Consider the following 13,135-nt stretch of genomic DNA (forward strand, 5'->3'; position numbering starts at 1 on the left):
AATTTAATTATAATTAAATAATAATAATAAATATTATTTTCCTATTAAATTAAATATGCATTTATTCTTATTATATCAAGCATATGTTATTTTATTTACAGCATACAATCATGTTATTGACCATGTGAAACAGCATATTCACAGGTGTGCAGGATAACAATATTTGCTCCTCCACCGTGAATAAATCACCATCTGAATGCATGAGTTTTATCACTGAGATGGCATGCTAATTATTTTTATGGACTTCCTCATGAGAAAAAATTACCGTCTGAATAGCGCTAAAGACGTTTTTTTTTTTTTTTAACTAAACAATTTATTAATCCTTTTTTTTGGATGGGGGTGGGGGTGGGGGATAACAAGACTAATTAATGACAAGGGACTCATTCATATCTTTTAGTTATAAGCCTAACATGTTTAAGCCTAAATAAGTCATCTTTTTCGCAGGGGAAACTTAAACATATGTTTAATTTATTGACTTATGTAAACTAATCTAAACACACAAAAGTATTTAGTAATTATTCTCTCTGCAATATTATTTCGATTTACAATTTATATTGAAGTACACAAATTGCAAGTAGTATTTTTACAAATATTTTTTTTATTTAAATTTGAACAATGATTCATTCTTCCTAAAAGAGAATAGGGAAGAACAAGTACATGCCATATAGCATCAATTTCTAAAAACATTATTGATTGGTCAGTGGGACTGCACAACTTAGTCACAATTATGCACATTTACAGTATATTCATCATGGTGTTGATTTCCATATAGTTTCCATATAGTTTTGAGTTTATTTGAGAATTATCTTGTGTGTTTGTAGTATTTGTATCTGTACATTTTCATCAGGCATCCATCCAACTTTTGTTATTATTCTCAGCTAAGTGTTTCATCTCAGGTACAAAATGGCATACTGTGAACTCTTATTTTTTGTCAGCAGGAAACTATTTGTTATAGGAATATCATTTATACATTAGAGAAACATCTGACAGCAGGTCTGGCCTGCACATCTTCTCGCAGTTGCCTTCCCACAGTTTCAACACCACAGCTGTTGGAGTAATAGCTTTTGTATTATGTTTAGAGGGTTGAACATTAAAACTGTTTGTTTTGTTTTTTTTTGATCACCAGTGTCTATGGGATTTATGATATGATTATGCATGAAAATCTTCATATAGGTTACATATTATGACTGCCATAATGTATTATAATTTAGTGTTAAGTAACTCATAGTCAGAATAAATAGAACTGCTTGTGAATCCACGGCACTCTGTCTGATACAATGCTTTCATAATGTTTGTGAAGTTTTAATCAAGTAAAAAAAAAAAAAAATAGTTGTGTCACTCTTTTTGGTTACACCATACCATATATTTACATGTTATGAGGGGAATACATTAAAACCTGAATCTATTGAATAACAGGAACTAAAACTTTATGAGGGGCTTTTAAAGTATATTATTTTACAGTACCTTTAAACCATGCTGTAAACCAAGCCATGTTGCATTAGAGAAGTAGAAAAAAACTGTTGATTATTACAACTCTATTAGATGGTTAGTTCACCCAAAAACAACATTTCTGACATTAATTACTCATCCCTGTGTGGTTCCAAACCCGTAAGACCTTCATTCATCTTCAGAACACAAATTAAACATTGTTATGCTGATGATATTCAACTATATTTATCTTTTAGCCCTGATAGGTTGGACAAACTGTCCTTGTTGCACAATTGTGTAGCCTCCATTAACAATTGGATGGCAGACAACTTTCTGCAACTAAATCCAGACAAAACTGAGGTACTGATTTTGGCACCAGACAACATTATTCCTAGGATTAGGCAGGCAATTGGGGCTTTACCATCCTCGGACTGTAATGTTGTGCGAAATTTGGGTGTCATTTTTGATAAATCTATGTGTTTTAGCAGTCATGTTAAATCTGTGGTTCGTTCCTGTTTTTCCCATCTCAGGAACATCGCTAAGATTAGATCTGTGGTTTCGAAAAATGAGATGGAGATGCTTATTCACGCTTTTATTTCCTCTCGTCTCGATTTTTGTAATGTATTGTACACTTGTTTAAACAAATCCTCCATGGACAAATTGCAAGTGGCACAGAATGCAGCTGCAAGACTTTTGAATAAGACCAACAGGCGAACACATATTACACCTTTACTTAAGGCTCTACATTGGCTTCCAATTAGTTTTAGAGTACAGTTTAAAATTTTAACCATTACTTACAGAGCCTTGCATGATCAAGCTCCCTCTTATATCCAGGATATACTGCATGTATACAATTCTGGTCGCTCTTTGAGGTCTTCAGGCCAAGACCTTTTAACTGTTCCTAGAACACGTTTTAAAACGAGAGGTGACCGAGCCTTCTGTGTAGTGGCTCCAAGGCTCTGGAACTCTCTTCCATTAGCCTTGAGAGCTTTGTACTCTGTGGAAGCTTTTAAAAAACACCTTAAGACGCACCTTTTTAGACAAGCATTTAATTAGCAATTATGGTTTTGTATGTTTGTGTGTATTTATGTATATTTGTATGTTATGTGTATGTGTATATTTTAATTTTGTAAAGCACTTTGTGACCTTTTGTCTGTGAAAAGTGCTATAGAAATAAAGCTAACTTACTTAAGATATTTTTAATGAAATCGGAGTGCTTTCTAACCCAACATCAGCAACAAGGCCCAAGGGTAATAGAGTTTGTGGCGAGATGTGAGTGTGGTGATGTGTGTGTGGCGTACAGTGTGGTTCAACCTTAATGTTATTAAGAGATGAAAATACTTTTTATGCGCAAAAAACAACAACAATGACATATTCAACAAACAGCGATGCAGATTAAGACTAGGCGATTTCCTAGGCAGATATTGACTTGGGGCTATATTATGGGGAAGCACAGGCGAAGCACTGCTACTTGGGTGCGGAGATACGCAATGTGTTGCATGATATCTCTGCGCTCAACTAGCAGTGCTTCGCCTGTTCTTCTCCATAATAGTCAATCTGTCAATATCTGCCTAGGAAATCGCCGATCTGCATTGCTATTTGTACTCGTTGTGAATAAGCAGGCCACAAGAAGTAATTAAGTGGGGTTTTTTTTTCTTTGGATCACTTTTACTCGGCAACATGGGATTCAATTCATTATGCTAAGCTAAGCTAGCACTGACCCTGCCAGCGGTAAGCCCTGTTTTTAGAAATAGGGCTTACCGGTATTCAACTTCTTTCCTACATTTAGATGATTTTTGTCTCATTGCATGCATTGTTTTAGCTTATGCATGCAATGAGAAAAAAATCATCTAAATGTAGGAAAGAAGTTGGGTAGATAACAGTGGGAAAGAAGTGTAGTGCTTCTGAGTTGTACAGAAAGTCGGCTCACTATTGGCTGTTGTATTTGCGTGAATCTCGTTGGAGAGTGACACAAAAGAGAAGAGATTGTTGAATAAAGTTGTCATTTTTGCAGAGGTGGACAAAGTACACAACTCTATTACTTGAGTAAAATTAAAAGTACTACTGGCCAAATATTACTCCGTTACAAGTGAAAGTTGTAAAAACTGATTTTTACTCAAGTAAAAGTACAGAAGTATTTGTTTTAAAAAGTACTTAAGTATAAAAGTAAATTTCTTTTTTTATGCTAATGCATTATTTTATTATTGTTGTATAAATGCACACTGTCATCATGGTTTAAGCCATTCAGTGATGCTCCATCTCCATTGCCCACAAAAAGTATTCTCTTCACTTCAAAACATTAAGGTTGAACCACTGTATCACATTGACTATTTTAACCATGTCTTTACTACTTTTCTGCACTGTAAAAAAATATTTAGAAAAAAAGTTACCTGGTTGCCTTAAAATTTTGAGTTCATTGAAATTACAATTTTGAGTTAATACAATGACATTTTTTTGAGATTCGATACCCTTTATTTAAATATTATTAAAAGATTTTGTAAGCATATTGGGTAATTGTGGTTTATTTCTGATGATGCAGTGAAACATGCCAAATAGTGCTATTTTCATGATTAATCAAATGTTTTAAGTGGTTCAGATACAATAATATTTTGAGTTTATATTTATTAAACAAATTTCCTTCATTGTATCAAATTAAAATTTTTAATTTCAATAAACTCAAAATTTTAAGGGAGCCAGGTTACTTACTTTTTTAAGTTAAACCAACAAAAACCAACAATATATTTTTACAATGTGGACCTTGAAAGTCACTGTTTTGTTGCTGTGGGGTCAGAAAGTTCTTGCATTTCATCAAAAAATATCTTAATTTGTGTTCCGAAGATGAACAAAGGTCTTCTGGGTTTGGAACGACATGAGGATGAGTAATTAATGTCAGAAATTTCATTTTTGGGTGAACTAACCCTTAAATGTAGCTCAAATATAAAATACAGAGAACGAAAACAGAAAAGCCTTTTTTTCTTCTTCACTTTATTAATTTAAATACATAGCCTATAATGAATAAAAAGTTAGTATACAAAAATAAATTACATATGAATCAATAAAATATATGATATGTTGCTTTGTACAGCATTTGTCATAACTACATATGCATAGCAAATATAAAACACAAGAACAAAAACAGATAACACTGTATAGTGTGATAAAAATAAATTACACATAAAACCATAAATATATGATATAATAATAATACAATTGCAAATGTCTCTGTATGTTAGTCAATATGTTTGTTTAGAATAAAAATAATCTCTGATTCGTGTCGATCATTTCCTACTCCTCGCCTATGGAGGTCAGTAAAGGCGTGGTTGCGCGTTCACGCTCAGACGCGGAAGCAGCTCCTTCGCGAGCACTTGTCATCTTTGTTTTTAGCCATTTTTTGGTTTTCGTAGAAGTTTCTAACAGTGACTTCTCTTCAGTATGGCGCTCCCTCCACAGTTGAAAGCGATCCAGCACCATTTAAGAACAGCACAGGAACACGACAAAAGAGAGCCGGTGGTCGCTTATTACTGTAAGCCTGTCAATTATATCCCTTTGTTGTGTTAGCTTTCCCTCCCCTCTCATTAGCTTATTGAAGTTGTCAGGTCATCCTAGGAATTTCGAATAAAATGTTTTTAATTACTAATTTTTACATGCAGTATTTCGAAATGTTGTATTTAAAGTATGTTGTTGAAGTTAGCCTCTTTTTATTTTGCTAGGCTAACTAACATCTGCTGTTTTGACCATGCATTTATTTTGAAACATTACTGTCCATTATTTATATTGCCCAATATTTATAAGTTGAATTGTTTTGTATGTAAACAGTTTCCCTGCTGAATAGGTGTAACTTTAGTTCTCCACACACGTTAGTTTAGTTTAGCTAAGTTACAGATGTACGTTAACAGGGCTAGCTAACTGGTTTGTTTTGAGAGGTTTGGCTGAAACTTCCCTACATCACGAGTAAATCACTTTTATAAGCGAGATTTAATTTAATGCTGTTCTGAGATGTGTAATTGAGAGGTAGTCGTTCATTAAGCAGCATGCTATTCTGTTTGTTTCTTTATGGCAAGTCAACGAACGTGCTGAATCATTTAGTGATACTGACAGTCTCTGCCATTCTCACCTACGCAATGCTGGAAAAACAAGTTTCTTGTCTGTCCATATAGAGGTGTGTTGGGATGGGAATGTGAACTAGCTAGGGGAACATTTCCAAACCTTGTTTACAGTATATTCTTAATGTGTTTTGCTGAGAAGTTGCAATTGTTGTCATTAACAGACTTTTCAGTATGGCTAGGGAGGGTATCAGTGTCATAAAGACTTTAGGGCTTTTGAAGGACTTTGTGCAAGAGATGAATCATCATCTAGGTGTAGGTGTGTCAGGCTTTGCATATACATCTATTTTTAGCAATACTGTAATGATGTTGTACAGACATTTTAATGTGACATGAACTGAGATGAATTATGACCCTTTACGTCACAGGAAGGTGACCAGTCCAGTCACTTAGTGTCCCCCAGGGACCATCCGCAGGCCTTGAGATCTTGATCGTCCCCTCTTTCTCATTATCCCGTAAGTCAGATGGTCTGGGTTCACGTCATGCAATGCATGACACATACATATTTTTGTAGCCATATGCTTTTAGTGATGTCATACAACTCAGCAGTGTTGTTTTTTTCTTCCCAGAATTTTATATCAAATTATTGTTATCTAATAAAACACACACACACACACACACACACACACACACACACACACACACACACACACACACACGCACACACACATACCTCATGTTAAAAAAACGCTGCATGCCACAGATAGCCTTTAATTAATTAAAACAAGTAGTATACAAAATAAATTACAAATCAAAAAATAAAATATATGATACACCATGCGGCATTGTACAGCATCTAAAAAAAATGATGATTATAATTCTATTAATGTACATATACATAACTCAAACGTAAAACAAGAACAAGAAATAGAAAAGCAAATAGTACAGTATGACAATTAAATTACAAATAAAAACCATAAATATATGATATGATAAAACAATTACAGATGTCTCTGGTATGTTAGTCAATTTGCTTGTTTAAATGCAGAATAACAATAATCTCTGATTCATGTCGGTCGGTCATGCCTACTCCTTGCCTGTGGAGGTCAGTAAAGGCGTGGTTGCACGTTCACGCTTAGACACAAAAGCAGTTCCTTCGCGAGCACTTGTCATCTTTGTTTTTAGTCATTTTTATATGACCTTGTTTTGTTTGGTCTACCTTTTGCTGCCAAAACAGCCCTGACCCGTCAAGACATGGACTGCACTAGACCCCTGAAGGTGCGCTGTGGTATCTGGCACCAAGATGTTAGCAGCAGATCCGTTAAGTCCTGTAAGTTGTGAGGTGGTGCCTCCATGTCTTGGATTAGACTTGTTTGTTCAGGGCATCCAGCAGATGCTCGATTGGGTTGAGTTTGAGGAATTTGGAGGCCAACTCGTTGTGCTCCTTCAAACCATTTCAGAATAATTTTTGCTTTTTGGCAGGGCACATTATCCTGCTAAAAGAGGCCACAGCCACCAGGGAGTACAGTTTTCATTAAAGAGTATGTGGTCTGCAACAATGCTTAGGTAGGTGGTACCAGTGGTGTACCGTAGTCTAGATTTTTGTAGTGAGTATACTGTGATTTCAATGCGTGCTGCCAACTGACTGATTACAAACATTTTTCAAAATATCATCTTTTGCATTAAACAGAAGAAAGAAACTCACACAGTTTTGGAACAAATTAAGGGTGAGGAAATTATAACACAATTTACATTTTTGGGTGATCTATACCTTTAAGAGCTACATTTAGCCTTAAATGTTATATGAAAATGGTACCTGAAACAAAGGTTTTATCAGCTGTTATCTACCTAACTTACTGTCCCTCCAGCCTCCACTCTAACCAAGGATGCTTGTTTTTAAATTCCCTAGCCTGACTTTCTGTCGACAAGGCTGGTCAGAAGTTCTCATTTCTCTCATCATCTGAAATAACAAGGAGATATAAAGTTGTATTCTGTTTACCACACACCTGGTTCACTATCTTTGTGGGGACGCTCCATAGGCATAATATCCCATCAGCCCGCAATTTTTATGCAAGACAATGCCCCCTATGACATTATTATGATTTTGCTTTCGATTAATGTAATTCTCTAAAATGTGCAATCTACTAGATTACATTATTTGGGGTGAATGTGAACCAATTAAGTACTCGAACATGATTTTTGCTGAAACTGTAGTTCTCAGCATGCTTTGCTTGGCACTTGACGAGAAGAGATTTTATGTGTTTTATTGGGCAAAATTAGATAAAGGGGAGACTTTATATTGTTTAATAGTGTTTAATGTTTAATTATGGTGTATTAATTAGAATAATTTAAATTAGACTGGGTTACCATAGTGGAGAAAAGCGGAGTGATTGCTTAGGCTGTGGACTGAGACGGCACATGTCATTAAAGAGCATTTCAAACATAGCACTTAATATGTTCATCATGTTCTATTGCTGGCTTATAGAATGGAAGCTAGTTAGTATTGTCTTATACAGTATTTAATGTTTACAGGGGTATCTTATAACTGAAAGAAAGACATTGTTATGTGTGTGCCAATTAGCATGAGAGTTAAAGGGGTACTTCAGCGCTGGGGAGATAAATCTGTATTTAAACTGAGTCATCAATGTAGTAGAAATGTGGAATTATTTTTTTAATTTGGTGCTTTCTAGACTGAGAAAAGACAGAAAATGTATTTTTGTCTCATGGGGATGAAAGATTACAATTCCCAGAATGCTTCACTGCCCTGTGAGGCCATTCCCAAAGCCACCGCTACTGGATTACTGTGACTGAGTTGGAAAAGACGCTACGATTAAAAACTGAACGTGTCTGTTCAATATAATGAGTGAGTCACCGCATGAGTGTCACAGCACTGAGCACTAACTGCAGGAGTCAGATAAATGAGCTAATGAGCTCTCGTGATGAGAGCTGAGGTAATCGCGACTACACTCGCGGCATACATTCACAACGCGAGTTTAGTCTGGCGCGTTTCAGTTCATGCCTTTGCAAGCTTAACTTTCATAGAAATTAATTTGAGAAGTTGAAAGACTTCCATTGCTCACCATAGCGCCGTTTAAATGAGTGCCTGTAGCTGCGAGCTCAGCTCTGAGTGTGATCTCCCATGCGCGGGTTCAAAACATGCGGAAATGGCTCCCTCTGCTGGCTGTAGTCTTTAGCCTTTGGCCAAACATTTCTCCTGTGATGCAAATATCGTCAATTTGTATCACAGGAGGAATTTTTCCAGAAAAAAAATGCATAAATCTCTTGTCTCAGGGGGATATGAGGGGGGAAAGCACAATCATTTGAATATACTCTAGGGTTTCTACTGATACAAAGCCATATGCTAATCGCTGAAGTAACCCTTTAAGAATTTGTGCACAATTGATAAGTTGATTGGGTGCTCCTGGAAGGTTACCAGATGTTTGTATGACCCAGGTAGTTACATGCTGTACCTTATTTTACGCAAAAGCAGTCATTTTCTATCAAATACAATGAAATGGCTAGTGACATTATCCCAGTTTGCCCATTGAAAGCAATAATGATTTCCTTTTTTTGTGCCTTGCTTGCTTATTGTCATGGCAACCATTTTCAGGTAGACTGCAGTCATTGTACTTGGAGTAACCTCATCAATGGGAGACCTCCCACTGCTTCTACAATTTTCCATTTCTGAGTAGAGAGATATTATGTCCTTTCTTTGCTGAGTCTGAATGTCAAACGTCATATTTGTTTTATGAACCTGAGCAATCCTTGAAGGCAAAGGGGCAACTTTAAGAAAATGTTAGATGCAATCTCTCTCTTTTGTTGGGCTGTTTCTGAAGAAAGGCAGTCCAATTACTCTCACAAAGACTAAGTTTAAGGCTCCAGCCGGATGTCATTCTGGTGTTCCAGGGCAAACTACTGTAGAAAAGATCAATATAAAACAGTTTTGTCACAATTGTTAGATATTAGTTTCTAATCTGGCATCTGTCCCTCTGAAATGAGTAATACTTGTTGATAGATGGATTTAATTCTTTCTGAAGGTTTACTATTATTCAAAAGATGGTTTTGTTTGTTGTTGTTGCAAGGAAATAATTATTTTATTGAGCTGGGATGCATTGATCGAGTTACAGCAAAGACATTTAAATGCTGTTTTCGAAGATTTCTATTCCAATGAAATGCTGTTCTTTTAAACTTTTTATTAATCAAAAAACCTGACAAAATGTATCACATTTTATATTAACATATTAAGCAGCACAGCTGTTTAACAGTTTTGAGCCCTAAATCAGCATATTAGATAGATTTCTGAAGGATCAAGTGACATTGAAGGGACTGAATTTAACTTCCCCATCAAAGGAATAAATAGCATTTTAACAAATTGTGATACTATTTCTGTAATATTACTGATATTATTCATATTAATATCACTGTATTTTTGATCAAATGATGCGGTCTGTGACTCTGAGCATAAGAGACTTCTTTCAAAAGCAAAAAATAATCTAAACAATTTTATGAAATTATAGAAAAGTGTGCCAGATCTATCTTTTTAAAGGTCCGTCTCATAACTCAGTATTTGTAGGTGCAATCCATGGGGTCGATCTTTTTGAGCAATCAAGTGTAGCACGTTGCTTTGGGTATTAAGGTATACCTGCAAAAAATCACACTATCTGCACAGTCTAACATTGTCAGCACCCATTCACAGCACATTTTTATTACATTTTTTAAATTTATATATATATATATATATATATATATATATATATATATATATATATATATATATATATATATATATATATATATATATATATATATATAAATCGCACTTTTTGTGCCTTTTCATAATATCAATTAATATATTTTCAATTCATACAATGTTTTAGGTTGTGTATATATTCTGAACAAATCAGTTGCTTTGTTTAATTTTTATTTTTACTAGTTCATGTAATGTAAAACGCTGACAAATAAGGAAGGATTTTAACACCATGTAAGTGTATTTAAAATATATATATATATATAAATATATATATATATATATATATATATATATATATATATATATATATATATATATATATATATTTTTTTTTTTTTTTTTTTAAATACACTTATATATATATATATTATTTTTAGTCAAGTTTCCCGTTGTGAATGGCTTACACAGTGTTTCAGAACATTCTGATTCTGAAAGTTGTTTAAAGATTCTGATTGTGATGTGCTACTTATAAACAGGCCTAGTGGTTTTTCCATTAATTCTAGATAAGCATTTAGTTAAGAGAGGGTGAATACAGTGTGCCACTGGAGGTCAGCATTGACATTTAAGTGGGAGAATCAGGCCTTGCTGGAATTGTTTCTGTTGTTGAATTACTGGACCCTTTTACCTGAGACTTTATTGTTTGCTTATACTCAGAGTTTTAAAATAGCAGATGATCTGTTAAATAACTAGATGATGATGATGATCATGATCATGATCTAGCAGTCTCGGTTTTCTTATTTTTCTTCTTGATCCTAAACGTTAAAATAGTCTTGGCTTGGTAATCAAGCTCCCTTTATGAATCACTAATAGTGATTTCAGGTGAAGTGTACATATGCTTGCAATCCTAATTCTTTCCACACATCACACATTAAGAACCGTTTTTCTTGATTATAAGGATTGCTATGAAAACATCCTTGTGCAACAGCCATGTGCGCGACTAATGCGCTGCAGTCGCAGTTGTATGTGGCTTTTGAAGCAGAATGCTCTCCTGATGCGGTTCTGCTCTGGCTTCTGTCTCTTTGACAGAGCTCCAGTTTTCTGATTGGCACCATGCTGTAAACCTATGGAAAAGGCCCTCTTTGACATTGTTTTCCTTCCTTCTTGCTGGACCTTATCCAGTCTTCAGACTGAGCTGCAGCTACATAATAACATCCTTGTAGTAGGGAAAGCAGAGTGCGCGGGCTGACATTCCTGAATATACAATTCAGTTCTTACTGCAGATGTCAGTGAAATACTTGGGCATGTCCTCGGCTGAAGAGTCACGCTGTCTTTCGTCTGTCAAACGTCAAGCTTGCGTTGAGGCTTGCTTGGCCATAATGAGCATCTGAGATATTGCAGAGTGCTTTGCTTTGTTGTGCAGTGGTCATTGAATGAGTGCAGCACATTCAAGTAGTCTAATCATATGACCAGTAAGAAGAAAAACTGAATCTTTCTTTATGAATTTACATTAATGCCACTTAAAAATGTCTTCTTCAGTTCACCCAGAAATAAAAATTCTGTCATTAATTACTCACCCTCATGTCGTTCCAAACTCGTAAGACTTTTGTTAATCTACAGAGCACAAATTAAGATCTTTTTGATGAAATCTTGAGAGCTTGTCCCTTCGTTGGCAGCTACGCAACTATCCCTTTGTCGCTTCAAAAAGTTCATAGAGATCGTAAAACGAATCCATATGAATTGATTGGTTTAGTCCAAATTTTCTGAAGACACAATCACTTAATTTGATGAACAGATTGAATTTAGGCTCATTATAAAAATGAATCAACTCACACATCAGTTGTGAAAGCATGCTTGCTTGACTTGCGTGAACCAGTGACGTGCATTTGTGTGTTACGCAGCACATTTGCGCTTTCCCAAGAGGTTTGTTCTCGTTAGTGTTGGGCGATATCCATAGCAGTCACATCCATAGCAGCTAGTCACATCAAACATCAACCACATGGCAAACATCAATAAGTTGTCATATAATATCTACTATCTTTGACTAATAGTTCTACCTAATAACATGTTAGACAGGACTGCTAAACAGATCGTAAGCTAATGAAGACAGATAATTGAAGCGCTGTGTGCTCAGTCTCTGGTGTTCTCAGCTCCGTCAAAATAAAAATCACAAACAAGCACGGTTCATCACTTTCAGAGTCACCGGCAGTGTGCATGCAATCAGGAAAATTACCCTAGGGGAACATTTAGTTCTCGAGGAACCACCTTCTACTAGTGATTTTTACTGCTAAGTTCATAGAACTACCCGGTGCGAAAGCCCCTATTATTGTACCATGCATAAATTTTACTTTATTCATTTAAAGAAGAATCCAAACAAATGGATAGATGACTTGAGGCTTAATGCTATAGAACAGCAATAAAAGTTTTTCAGGAAGAAAAAAAAAAGTTTATTTTTATATAAAAATATGGCATGCAGTTGCTACTATGGTGTAAAGCTATTCAAAACATCATTCAATGTAAACTGTGATAATTGTAATTAATAATCGCAGTTACAGTTTCAAGGGAATAATTGACAATTATGATTTGTCATATTTCGTGCAGCCCTAATCCATAGTCATATGTCCTATCGCCAGCCTGTGAGATTGACGATACACAATATTATTGCGTGGTGAGGGCTATACTTATTTGAGCATTTATGCGCTTATTTGGTTTCTTCTATATATTTTGTCTATTTTGCTAGCAAAGTTAGAGTGATTATTAATAAATCAGGTTATTTCCCAGCATGTGAGGTAAAAGTATAGCCTAATCATTTGTGTATCTGACATCTGTTGTCTGTAATGTTAAATGAATCACTATAAACTAAAGATTATTCATTTTCACTATCAACGGACACGTATACAATTACAGACACACTCTCTTGCCGTTAGATGCAGCATTTTTACTGTACTTTAACCCTAGTTTCTCACGCGTCAAGCAG

The 13,135-nt window shown here is 35.2% G+C and overlaps 1 protein-coding gene across 3 annotated transcripts in view; it reads left to right on the forward strand.

Moving 5' to 3' along the window:
- The first annotated feature begins 4,747 nt into the window (after positions 1-4,747).
- The window catches only part of vta1 (vesicle (multivesicular body) trafficking 1), a 43,566-nt gene continuing 35,178 nt past the window's right edge, over positions 4,748-13,135 (forward strand). The window contains exons 1-2 of one of the 3 annotated variants that reach the window (XM_067417874.1): positions 4,815-4,951; positions 5,900-5,986. Coding sequence is in view for 2 of the 3 variants with exons in the window: in XM_067417873.1 (XP_067273974.1) it covers positions 4,861-4,951 (91 nt within the window). In the remaining variant the exon portion in view is untranslated. Of the gene's footprint in view, positions 4,952-5,899; positions 5,987-13,135 lie in introns of all 3 variants that reach the window. The other 2 variants (XM_067417873.1, XM_067417872.1) reach the window with 2 other exon arrangements.

This window comes from Pseudorasbora parva, chromosome 15 (assembly GCF_024679245.1).
Source record: "Pseudorasbora parva isolate DD20220531a chromosome 15, ASM2467924v1, whole genome shotgun sequence".
Taxonomy (NCBI): Eukaryota; Metazoa; Chordata; class Actinopteri; order Cypriniformes; family Gobionidae; genus Pseudorasbora; species Pseudorasbora parva.